Here is a 13,577-nt window from a genome sequence, read left to right as displayed (position 1 = left end):
ATGAAATGGACCGGATTTCCTGCACTGTCGAATATGTTTATAAGTGTTGATATGTCATAACCGAACTTTTGTCTAGTAGGTGTAGTCTGTATAATCGTGTATAAAACCTTGGTGCTTACTCAATTTGCGTAAAAAGCATATAGAATTTTTAGAATTTTAGTATAAAAACTTGTACAAGAATCTAACATTTCTTTATATGCCAAGATTACGATTACGGGTTCTTTTATAAAATTCTAAAAAAAAACATACTCTCGCTGGTTGGATGTAGTAAAACCGCCATCTAGAGGTTATGGAGGCGCATTGTGCTCGATGCTCTCCCATACCTAAGCGATTTCATCCCCACGACGGCGACAACTAGTCGCCGCGATTATATCGTTGGGTCGCTGCAAGCAATGTTCCATTTACGCTTCCATACCAACGGTGACAGAATCGCCGTCGGGACAAGTTCTGCTATACTCTGGTTTACGAGGTGAACACGCTCCCCGGCATCGCGGAGTTGGCTTCCTACTAAGCGCTCAGGCACACTCTGCGCTTATTAAGTGGGAACCTATAAGTGAAAGGATAATCGTTGCCAGATTTAGAACACGGGTCCGAAACCTTACTATAATCCAATGTTATGCGCCAACCGATGCTGCCGATCTGCAAGACAAAGAGAACTTCTACAGTCAACTCAATGCCGTCGTAGATAGAATTCCGAAGGGTGATATCAAGATCTGTTCGGGCGACTTCAATGCGAAGATCGGATCCGACAACTCGAACCATGAGCGCATTATGGGACGCCATGGTCTCGGAGAAATGAGCGAAAACGGAGAGCTGTTCGCAGAATTTTGTGGTAATGACGACATGGTGATCGGGGGATCGCTCTTCCCTCATCGACCGGTTCACAAGGTCGCGTGGGTCTCCCGTGACGGCTTTACAGAAAATCAAATCGACCACATCTGCATCAGCCGAAAATGGAAACGGAGCCTTCTTGATGTACGGAATAAACGTAGTGCCGATATCGCGTCTGATCATCACCTCCTCATCGGCGAAATACGCCTGCGCATTGCGCGGATTCGTCGGCAGGAGGAAAGGGTTGGACGACAATTCAACACACGCCGACTGGAAGATGCCACGGTGAAACGGTCCTTCGTTGAAGAACTGGAGACGCGTGCTGCAGATATTCCGGAAGGTGGCAGCGTGGAAGACCAATGGACCGCCTTCAAGAATGCCTTCATCACCACCAGCGAAAACAATCTGGGCGAACTACGCACCCAGAGAAAACAATGGATCACCGATGAGACCTGGAGAAAGAAAGAGGAGCGAAGAGAAGCCAAAGCCGCGATAGAGCGATCGAAAACCAGAGGAGCCAAAGTCTTAGCCCGTCAACGATACTCGGCTCTTGAGAAGGAAGTAAAACGCTCATGTCGACGGGACAAGCGAGCGTGGGCAGTTTCTCTGGCCGACGAAGGAGAGAGAGCCGCTGCAACCGGGGACATTCGCCTCCTCTACGATATCTCATGACGCTTAAGCGGGGCGAAGATGAATGCAACGATGCCTGTGAAAGACGCGAATGATCAGTTATTGACCGACCCAACTGACCAGCTGAAACGCTGGTTCGAGCACTTCGAACAACTTTTTCAAGTGCCAGCCAGGCCACCACCACCTCGGCATGATCTGCCTAGGATCCGACGTATAACACGCGTATAACATATAACACGTATAACAATGCCGAAGCTCCATCACTGCTAGAGATTCAAACAGCCATCCAAAGCATGAAATCGAATAAAGCCCCAGGGGTCGACCGCATATCAGCCGAGATGCTCAAAGCTGACCCAATGACATCCGCTCAACTACTGCATCGTTTATTTCGTAATATCTGGGACACCGCAACTTTCCCGGTCGACTGGATGCAAGGTATCTTAGTGAAGGTGCCCAAAAAGGGTGACCTGACTGTATGCGATAACTGGCGAGGCATTATGTTGCTGTGTACCGTTCTCAAAGTTCTGTGCAAAATTATCCTAGCCCGGATTCAGGAGAAGATCGATGCGACTCTCCGGCGGCAGCAAGCCGGATTCCGTGCCGGAAGATCCTGTGTGGACCATATTGTCACGCTCCGCATCATTCTGGAGCAGGTCAACGAATTCCAAGAGTCCCTTTACTTGGTATTCATTGACTACGAAAAAGCTTTCGACCGTCTCAATCACGAGAATATGTGGGGCGCCCTGAGACGCAAGGGAGTTCCTGAGAAAATCATCGGCCCCACCGAGGCACAGTACGAGGCCTTCTCGTGTAGAGTGCTGCACAATGGGGTCTTGTCCGGACTCGTAGCTGGTGTGAGGCAAGGATTCTATCACCGTTACTGTTCCTCATCGTAATCGACGAGATTCTGGTAGATGCGATTGACCGTGAACCAAACCGCGGGCTGTTATGGCAGCCTATAACCATGGAGCACCTAAATGACTTCGAATTGGCGGATGATGTTGCACTCATCGCGCAACGGCGCTCTGATATGCAGAGTAAGCTCAACGACCTTGCCGAGCGCTCCTCTTCGGCAGGTTTAGTCATCAACGTCAACAAAACCAAATCGTTGGATGTAAACACGGTGACTCCTTCCAGTTTCACAGTAGCCGGGCAACCAGTGGAGAATGTTGAAAGCTTACAATATCTTGGTAGCTGAAATGACCGTGTTTAAATATACTTAACGATTTCGGATTACTAGGTAGAACAGGGAGATGTGTGTTCATGCACGCTCAAACTAAAACTGAGCTTTCGTATATTCTTGTATCGATAACAGCTTTACTGCGAACGCACACATTTTAAGTGCTGATATAACAGTTCTCTCTCCTTGAGATATTTCTTACATTATTTCAAAACTTTTCAACACTATTATTAATCTATGTACAATCACTAAAATTACAAATTCAATACATAGTAAATTATTCGAAATTACAATTCAATAGTAATAAAAATTATCATTTTTCTTTTGTCGTTTTATACGTCGAGATCGCCTTGGCTGTGATTCCGGAAGATGACCAGATGATTTCTGAAGATTCCCATGATTCGGTTGATCGATTGGCACACTTAAGCCCGATGAAACCTGAACACTAGATGAATCTTCGAACGCTCCATCTCCACTCGAACCTCTTCGCATACAATTATTAGCGCTCATCGGCTGAGAATCGCCGGATGATGGTAACAAACTACTGTTACTTGACGCACATTTAATTGCAGACAAACTATTGCCTGAAGCGTGGTTTGACAAACTATTGCCACCTATGGACGGATTCGACAAACTATTGCCGACCATATTCGTTGACTGCTGCTGTGGATCATAAATGAATGAATCTGAGGCAAAACCATAAAAATCGCTATCGTCAGAAACATTGTTGTCGACTTCATCATCTTCTCTCCTTCGTTTTCTAGTGGCAGGCTTCCACCCACACACCAATGTTCTAGGTGGTTTGGCTTTAAGTTTCAACTGGTCCCGATGTGCCGTATAAATCCGACCTCCAACCGAGACCTGGAATACATTTTTGGATATTTGTTTCAGGAACTTGGCATCCAACCACCTTTTAATATCAGTTGCTCTAAAGTTCTTAAAATAGATTTGTTCTCCTGGGCGCAAATGAGAAAACTTATCCGGTGATGAACATTTATCGTCCTTAGAACTATCAGTATTCTCACTGATGTGAGTTGTCAAATTCCTCTTGAAACTACTCCTTGGATCAACTAGATCAAGTATCGTTTTTGGTCGAAAGTTGAACAGCTTTTCAGATGGAAATTTTGAATCCTCTGAACACGTGTTCCGATAATTAAATAAAAAGTATGAAATTTGATCCTCTATACCTATGTCTTTCACGTCGGGATCTAGCAGAAACTTTTTCAAAACGTCCTTGACAACACGAACCATTCGTTCAGCTTGACCATTACTCGAGGGGTGATATGGTGGGCTTTTCATGACCTGAATACCTTGCTGATCAAAGAAATCTACAAGATATTTGGAGTTAAACGGAGGACCTCCATCCGTCACAATAACGTCTGGAAGACCAAACCTTGCAAAAAAGGCCATAAACTTACTTTTAACTTTGTTAGAATCAGTACCATATTTCATATACTCGACTTCCAACCACCTCGAAAAACTGTCAACTATAACAAGGAAAACTTTTTGTTGAAAATAGAAAAATCTGCATGAATCCGACTGAAAGGGCGACTGGTTGGAATCCAACTTGTAGTTTGCGTAGATTTCTTATGAACAACAGACATTTGATTACAAATCCTGCAATGTTTGACAAAACTTTCGATGTCACTGTTGATTCCAAACCAATACACGGATCTTCTTGCCAGTTGCTTAAATTTGCTAATCCCTGAATGATTCCTGTGAAGCAGTTTTAAAACGGAATCCTGAAGCTTCGCCGGAATGACTATTCGATCCTGGAATATCAAACACCCATCCAAAACTTCCAGGTCTTGATGGTGTGAGTAAACGTCTCTGAAGCTCCTATGCACTTTCTTTGGCCAGCCATGCTTCATAAACGACAAAACCTGCACCAAAAATTCATCCTTTTGCGTTTCTTTCGCAATGGTCGTATAGTTCGAATCTATGACAAAAGGTCGAGGGACAAAAGGTCGACAGACAAAAGGTCGAAGGACAAAAGGTCGAATGGACAAAAGGTCGAAGGGACAAAAGGTCGACGGGACAAAAGGTCGAATGGACAAAAGCTCGACGGGACAAAATGTCGAAAGGACAAAAAGTCGAAGGGACAAAAGGTCGAAATTACAAAATTGGTTAAAATTGAAAAGCCATAGTATTGAGAACAAAACAAATGAAAACTATGATGTGAGTACCGTCATCGGGGGTGACACTTGGCCAAATAAGGGTCATATTGGCCCATGTTTTCAACAAATTTCAGCACAAGGAAAATGTAATATAAGACCCTTTTCGAGCGATTCAGATAGCCGACCTACAGACTCTAATTTCTACACAAAACTCTACCACTAATATGCAATATGCATAGGCACATTCATTCATTTATTTAGCTTACATCTAAACAGAAACCACTGAATCAACAATTTGACGCCACAATACACGAGTTAATAATTCGAGAACACGGAGTTCTGTTTAAAAAAAAATTAAACGTCTCACTACCTTCACTGTACACAACCAACTGATTTATTATCCTTAACTTAACTACATTACAAGTATGCTAAGTCTGCACTGGCTCGGTAGGTACAGGTTTGATGATCGCCCTCGATATCGTTTGCTTGGTTCTGCTGATGCGCCTTGATGTTGTCAACTTCAAAATGCTGACACCGATGGGAACGTTGATGGAAATTCACAAAGTCCGGTCGGCAACGACGTTAACTCACGGTTCGATACCGCATCTCTCCAGCCTCGAATGCGCCCCACGCTCGCCAAGTCGTTTTACACTTGGTCTGCCCACCTCGCTCGCTGTGCTCCATACCGTCTCGTATCTTCCGGATCGGTAGCGAACACCATCTTTGCAGGGTAGTTGTACGGAATTCTTGCAACATGCCCTGCCCATCGTACCCCTTCTAGCTACCTTCTGGATATTGGGTTCGCCGTAGAGCTGGGCTTGCTCGTGGTTCATTGTTCGCTGCTACAAACCGTCTTTTTGTACACCGCCAAAGGTGGTCCTCAGCACCCGTTTCTCGAATACTCCGAGTGCTTGCATATGCACAATCATGATTTTATCCTGAAACACTAATGCAGGATCGTTCATGCTGTGTACCATGAGAGATTTTTCGTTAACGTTGTACAATATACAACATCACGCATGTTTGAGTGTTAAAATGATTCGTACGGTTGAACCACCGAATAATGTGCATAATGTAAACTGTTATGTACGGCTTAAGGCCAGTCTTTGTGTACATGATTCAGTGTTTATTTCTTATTTAAAATCAATAATAACGTCACGTTGAATTAAAACCAATAACATCCCCATCTAATACATGAGGATGAGTGGAAAATGAATTTGACACACATTTATACAAGAGACTTCTGATTCTCCATGATCGACATCGGAATGTAATGTATAGGAATGTATAGGAAGTTGCGTTGGTGAAATAATTAATTATACGACACTGAATCAAATATACCAACACCAACGTATTTCACTCAAACATGCACTCGAAGCGACACGTGTTACAAGAGCACGATCTAACAAGTTTTAATTTTTCAATTCTCGAACTAATCAAAATCATACAATGCTCGCCCTGGCTGTTGAATATTCACCGTAAATTGGTTAAAGAACTGCCCATGAAATAAAGAAGGAGAAATCTCGCTTAACTTTTCAAAAGGACCTAAGTAACATTTTTTTCATGAATTAATTTGAATAGCGCAATCAACAGAACAACATGAAAGCTTTTGATTGCAGTACTCAGATTAATTCATGAAAAAATGTTACTTAGGACCTTTTGAAAAGTTAAGCGAGAAATCTCTGGGAAATGTAACAAGCTAAATTTTTTTTCAGAAACATGTTTTCAAACTTGTCGTATATTTAGTATTTTTCATGTATACAGAAGTATAGATTTTTAAATTTTGTCCATTCGACTTTTTGTCCCTTCGACCTTTTGTCCCGTCGACGTTTTGTCCCGTCGACCTTTTGTCCCGTCGACTTTTTGTCCTTTCGACCTTTTGTCCCTTCGACCTTTTGTCCCATCGACCTTTTGTCTCTTCGACCTTTTGTCCGTCGACCTTTTGTCCTTCGACCTTTTGTCTTTCGACATTCTGTCCCAAAGCCTATAGTTCAGCGGAATTTCACCAGAAATGTTGATAGATTTTATATATTCTCTTTGTAAACTTCGTGGAACTTCTTGAGGCAAAGGAAAACGAGAGCAGTAATCGGCATTACCCATTTTTGATGACGGTCTGTATATTATGTCAAAATCATAAATTGAAAGTTCTAAGATGTACCTCTGTAAACGCGTCACAAAAATTGAATTTTTACCGTCCTTTCCAAAAATACCAATTAAGGGTTTGTGATCCGTATAGACAGTAAACTTTTTTCCGTACAGAAACTTATGAAACTTTATCGTACTAACCACTGCAAGTGCCTCTAAGTGTAATATTGGATACGATTTTTGGGCATCATTGAGTGAAAAAGAAGTAAAACTTATTGGCTTTTCTTCTCTTCCAACAACATGCGCAATGACCCCACCTAAACCGTATCCGCAGGCATCTGAAACAACGACAATTGGCTTGTCAGGATCGTAATATTCCAAAAGGTTAGGTTTGAGCATAATTTTCTTGCAGTCTTCAAAAACTTTGTTGCATTCCTTATTCCAAATGTATTTGGCATCTTTCTTCAGCAAACTATAAAGTGGACTAAGGCGGGAGGATAAATTGGGGATAAAACGACCGTAATAGTTGATTAACCCCAAAAATGCCTTCAACTCAGTGACGTTATTCGGAGACTTAGCTCTACGAATCGTCTCAACTTTTTCAGGACAAGGTAACAAACCATTTTCTGTTAAAATATGTCCCAAATAAGGCAAACTTGAAACAAAAATTTGCATTTTTTTAAATGAACCTTAATATTGAACTTAGCCAAACGCTCTAAGACCAAATAAAGCTTATTTTTACAATCCTCAAAATCCTCACCAGCTATTAGTACATCGTCAAGATAACAACAAACACAATCCAAACCTTTTAAAACTTGATCCATCACTTTTTGAAAAATTGAAGCACTGCTAGATGCTCCTTGAGGCAAACGGTTATACGAGTACAAACCCTTAACCTTTTGTCTGTGCTCTGGGGTCAATATGACCCCAGGCCACTTTGAGTGGCTGCCATTTTTTAGTTTTCAACCGATTCTCCTAATTTTTGGTAGTTTGGTAAAACTCGTCGAGATCTGTCTCCTAGGTGCAAATTCGCTTGAAAAATCTTGAAAATATGCGCTACAGTGTACTTTTTTCAAAAAACTTACGTTGTCTGTGCTCTGGGGTCAAATTGACCCCAAATTGAAATTGCTATAACTTTTTTAATGTTTGGCCAATTTCGGATTTTTAGGCAAGTTTCGCAAGATAATTTAATCTTCTTTCAGGTCGTTACCAAAAGATTGACTATAGGTGGGCGGGTACATCGCGGGGCGGGTTTTCGTAAAAGGGTACAAAAACGGTGATTTTCATGCTTATTTTACTTATATCTGAAAATCCTACCCATTTTGAACTGCACCTTTTCAAAAAGGTTATTTAGGAAGGCGTGTGTTTTGACATGAGGCGTTGATTAATTTAGAGCTTGGTCGCTAGGTGGCGGTATATTTGAATTCATTAATTTAGACTACTCCAGTAATTCCGATATATGGAATTTTCCTCATTGTAAATATTCTTATCACACAAATTTGAAACTTTGTAAAGATGACATCTTTAACAAAGTTCGTCTGGTGGGAATGGACTGTCATGTGACGGAATAAATAATTAGGAAATTTACAAATAGGCGGCGCTAGCGTACTTGCAATATTCTTGCATATATGAAATATTGCTTCAGCTTGAGATCCCTCATACCTACACCCAAGTTGTATTCGGCAACATTGTTTAGGATGTCTAGCACTACAACGCGGTGCTCAATATAATAAGCACTTTTTCCAATTTTTAAATTTGTGCGATAAGAATATTTACACTGAGGAGAATTCTATATATCGGAATATCTTAAGTAGTCTAAAATAATGAATTCAAATATACCACCACCTGGCGGCCGAGTTCTAAACTTATCAACGCCTCATGCCAAAGCACATGCCTTCCTGCATAACCTTTTTAAAAAAGGTGCAGTTCAAAATGGATAGGATTTTCGGATATAAGTAAAATAATCATGAAAAATCACTGTTTTTGTACCCTTGTTTACTAAAACCCCTCCCCGCGATGTACCCGCCCACATATAGTCAATATTTGGTAACGACCTGAAAGATGATTAAATTATCTTTCGAAACAGCCCTTGAAATCCAAAATTGGCCAAACATTAAAAAAGTTATAGCAGTTTCAATTTGGGGTCAATTTGACCCCAGAGCACAGACAACGTAAGTTTTTTTGAGCACAGACAGAAGGTTAATAGTGTTAATCACCATAAACTTTTTAGATTTTGTTGAAAGACGCAACTGAGTATAAGCTCCTGCCAAATCAAGGGAGCAAAAGACCCTTGACCCAGACAAAGAAGCAAACAAATCTTGAGGTACAGGCAACGGATACGTATTCGGTACAATGAGCTTATTCAATGAAACTTTGCAGTCAACTACCATTCTAATTCCCTTGTCTTTTTTTATAACAATAACCACAGGTGAGGCCCACTCACTGGCCTCAATTGGAGTGATCACACCGTCACGCTCCAATGAAAGAATATGTTTTACAACTTGATCACGCAAGCGATATGGAACCTCATAAGCTCGCTTGAAAATGGGTTTGTCTTCCTTAAGTACCAAATCTGCCTCAAAACCAGTAATAGGGACAGAAAAATCGTTGTCAAAGACAAATGGATACTTACTTTTAATGTCTTCCACAACCCTGTCTTCCTTCTTGATGTTGGTGTGGTTTATCATCAGTTGACCCCTAAACGAATCTCGCCACACTGGAAAGAAAATGTCCAGCCACTCTCTACCGAACAAAGGAATGATCTCTTTTGCACTTTCTAGCACGACTAGCGGCACTTTCATATGCCGTCCGTTCATCTGCACCGAAACCATTATCTGACCTGCGACGGACAGACGGGCACCATCGACGACTGCGAGCTTCAAATTACACTTGGACAACGGTTTATGTTTGAAGCGCTCACTGTATGTTTGCCTGCTTATTATAGAAACGGCAGATCCACTGTCCACTTCCATTTGAAGGAATGTATCGTCGACACCTGTTTCGATGAGACACGGACCGCTGGATCGTTGAGTAGAAGATATCATCAATACATCCATTTCCTCTTCAGAGTCCGATTGGGCCGCTCTTCTCAATCTCTCCGAAAGATCTGTTTTTTTTTGCTAAGACTGCAACTGACTTGATGGACGGCTTTTGATGTTTTAAATCGAAACAGTATTTACGCGTATGTCCTTTTCTACGGCAATAATTGCAGAAATAAACCTTTTGTCTTTTCTCGGAGTAGAAAGGCTCCTACTACGACTACGACTTCTAGTATCGCGATAGCTATGACGGTCACGACCTCTATAACGACCATGTGACCTTGTAGGTGTCGGCGATCGTTGAAATCCCACCTTTTGTCCCGAGACGCTCAACCACACTTATTCTGGCCGGCTCCTCGTTGATGAAGGTTGCACGTTCAACTGCTTGTTCGCGATTCACAATAATTTCTCCGCCTTCGCAAGAGTCAATTCCTCCTCATCCAGCAGCCGTTCTTGAAGTAGCTTACTGGATACACCGCACACCAATCTGTCCTGAATAGCCACGTCCTTGAACGTCCTGAAATTGCAGTATTCGGCCAGTTAGCTTAACCGAAAGCACAAAGTCTACCGCTTTCTCATTAGGTTTTTGACTACGGGAGTAGAACTTGACCCGCTGTACCAGATCACTTTCGCTTTTGTCATACCTTTTCTTAAGCGAATCCGTTAGATCTTTAAGTTCTATATCAGCAAGATCCCTACCAGGAAACAAAAGTTTCAGTTCCGAATAAACCTCGGTCCCACAAGATGCAAGAAAGGTTGCTTTGTGCTCATCAGCTGGAACTTTCTGGTGCAATAAGATCCAATTTAATTGTTCTAAGTACTGAGCGAACGGAATAGTACCAGGAACATATGGTTCAACACTATTCACCAACGGCATGTCTCTTGAAAAAATCGAACAAACAAAACACACAAACTATAAATATTCCAATAGTCAAACTTTGGTATTAAATAAGATCAAATTCAAAACTTTAATTGAGATTTACTATTCAATAAACTGGTTTCAAGGTTTACTATTCAATAAACTGCCAAATAATTTACAAACCTTAAACGAATGCATCTCAATTAAACATATTTTAATTATCGAAACAAACAAATCAACCAAAAACGATATAAAAATAAAACAGACGTACCTGATTGTAGTGCAACGTATCAACCAAACAGCGATAAACAAATTCCTCTAAACTCACCAAACACAGCAACAGACAAAGTATTTCACGCCACAGTACTCTCTGCTGACCTGAGCGTACCTCTGGGGTGATTTTCATTATCAATCGTCCTCACAAACTAAAATGCTTTTTCATAGAACAGCAAACGTGATGGCGGTTAACTTTCGCACTTTGTCCAAAAAGATTGTCACTAAATAGTCTCACGTGGTATATGCTATTTTATGCATTTGTTAACATAAATCGACACTACTTTACAACGCGTTTCAATATAATTTTGTAAACTTTTAGAGTGCAATTTAATAAAATTGGTTACTGCCAACTTATCAACCAAACTTGAGGTTGAGCTGGGCGTCTAACATTAAATTGCACTTTTGGCAAACTACTGCCACTATTCCGTTGCACTAAACCACGCAAATTGAAACTAGTGATATAAATCACGAAATTAACTTTTTTTAACGTTCACCTCGTCGCCACTGAAATGACCGTGTTTAAATCTCGGGTACTTATTCAAAAGGACGTATGTGATTTTGTAAACAAAGATTCAAACGTCGATTTGTCTAATCTGATAGCCCTCCCACGCAAACCATCACCACATACAGGTAGGGAAAGCCTTCGGCTACCTGTGGGTGGTGTTAGTTTGCGTGGGAGTGCCATCAGATTGGATAAATCGACGTTTCAATCTTTGTTTACAAAATCACATACGTCCTTTTGAATAAGTACCCGAGAAATATACTTAACGATTTCGGATTACTAGGTAGAACAGGGAGATGTGTGTTCATGCACGCTCAAACTAAAACTGAGCTTTCGTATATTCTTGTATCGATAACAGCTTTACTGCGAACGCACACATTTTAAGTGCTGATATAACAGTAGCCAAATGGCGTCAGACGTCGGTACCAAGATCGACATAGGCGCACGGATAAAGAAAGCAAGGGCTGCCTTTGCGAGTTTAAGAAATATCTGGAAAAACAGGCAGATAAGTGAACGCACCAAAATACGAATTTTCAACTCTAACGTGAAATCTGTGTTATTATACGCTAGCGAAACATGGTGTGTATCAGTGGAGAACACTCAACGGCTGCAGGTTCTCATTAATAGATGCCTGCGGTATATAATTCGGGCCTGGTGGCCTCACAACTGGATCTCAAACAACGAGCTCCATCGTCGTTGTCACCAGAGGCCGATAGCAACAGAAATTCGAGATCGGAAGTGGGGCTGGGTCGGCCACACTCTACGTAGGGGCGGAAACGAAATCTGTAAACAAGCATTAGACTGGAACCCAGCGGGACATCGCAGCAGAGGCAGACCCAGAGGCTCATGGCGGCGAAGCCTCAATAAAGAAATAAAAGAAGTCGACCAAAATCTTACCTGGCAACAGGTTAAAGCGATAGCCGGGCAACGCTCAGGATGGAGATCTTTCAAGTCGGCCCTTTGCACCACCGGAGGTGTACAGGATCCATAAGTAAAGTAAAAAAACAGTATGGATGACATACAACAAGCACAGAAACAAAATTGACAGTCCGTTCGCAATGGAATTCGATCACGTCTCTGGGTTTTGTTATAAAAATCACACAGAAATCAAAAATTTCATTTGGTACGGTCAAAACATGCAAAGAGTCACCCATGAAAACCTAATTTTACCGAAACTTGGATGGATTGGATCTGCAATGTGCGGAGACGAAGTCAAAATCACTTCTAGTTAACCATCAGATTAGCCTGGCTTCTCATCTCCCTTTCCTGAGTAGCTTCCTAGAAAACCGTACTATTAAAACGGTACCTTCTATGTTTAGCCATATACTCCAGGCAAAAACGGAAATGTCTCGATTACCGGGAATCATCTTGAACGCACCATCGTCGTTAGAAAACCGACATCTTCTACCTTTGGCACTTGATCCTGGCTTTGTATCGGCGGAACAACGTGATTGGAAAATGGTTTTCAAACATCTTCACAGCAGGGAACTTATGTCTAAGCAGATTCCTAACTGGTATATGGTCATGCATTCAAATATCAAACATCGGAAGCTGCTGTACTGACGAGGCGTTATCGATAACCCGTTCTGTGAAATATGTCCTGAAGAACCAGAACCTGTAGAACATAAACTATTTAGATGTCAAAGGGTGCGAGATATCTGGAGATTCCCGAAAAGACATCTGTAGCCCAAAGTACAAATTTTAATCAATTCAATCCTGTGCTCATAAACATAAACGGCACAGATAAAAATATGTTGTGATTTTAAATGTATTTTCATGCACATATTTGGAGCATGCAAATAAACGTAACATTAAATCGATCTTACTGCTCTCTTACATCGAAAAAGATTTAAACTGTGCTTGCTTGTAAAATTCAATCAAATTAAATTGAATATCGAATGTTAATTCGTTTGATGGGATTGGCTGCAATTTTACATGTCGTTGAATTTTAAAAACTATTTGCTGTGGGAAACTCGAAAAAGTGTATAATTACTACTCTTGGGAAATTCTACACTTACCTTCTAGAAACACAAAAAATGAATTAGGATTAGATTTTTTT

At 41.3% G+C, this 13,577-nt stretch overlaps 1 protein-coding gene across 1 annotated transcript; it reads right to left on the bottom strand.

Annotated features, from left to right (window-relative positions):
* Positions 1-2,674: 2,674 nt before the first annotated feature.
* LOC134207724 (uncharacterized) lies at positions 2,675-9,847 on the bottom strand. The gene is made up of 2 exons (XM_062683571.1): positions 9,476-9,847; positions 2,675-3,502 (listed from the first exon to the last, which is right to left on the bottom strand). Exons 1-2 carry the CDS (start codon positions 9,813-9,815, stop codon positions 3,450-3,452), a joined length of 393 nt encoding a protein of 130 aa, XP_062539555.1. The 5' UTR covers positions 9,816-9,847; the 3' UTR covers positions 2,675-3,449.
* Positions 9,848-13,577: the final 3,730 nt, after the last annotated feature.

Source organism: Armigeres subalbatus, chromosome 1 (genome assembly GCF_024139115.2).
Source record: "Armigeres subalbatus isolate Guangzhou_Male chromosome 1, GZ_Asu_2, whole genome shotgun sequence".
Classification (NCBI taxonomy): domain Eukaryota; kingdom Metazoa; phylum Arthropoda; class Insecta; order Diptera; family Culicidae; genus Armigeres; species Armigeres subalbatus.
Note: the sequence above shows the minus strand (reverse complement) of the source record. Positions and strands in the feature narration are given on the sequence as shown.

Bases quoted from the DNA above. Each gene is read 5' to 3' on its own strand.
- LOC134207724 (XM_062683571.1), bottom strand. From the start codon at position 9,815: ATGGAAGTGGACAGTGGATCTGCCGTTTCTATAATAAGCAGGCAAACA. The intron at 3,503-9,475 runs GTAAGTATCCAT...AATGTATTCCAG, and splicing joins GGTTGTGGAAGACATTAAAA to GTCTCGGTTGGAGGTCGGAT.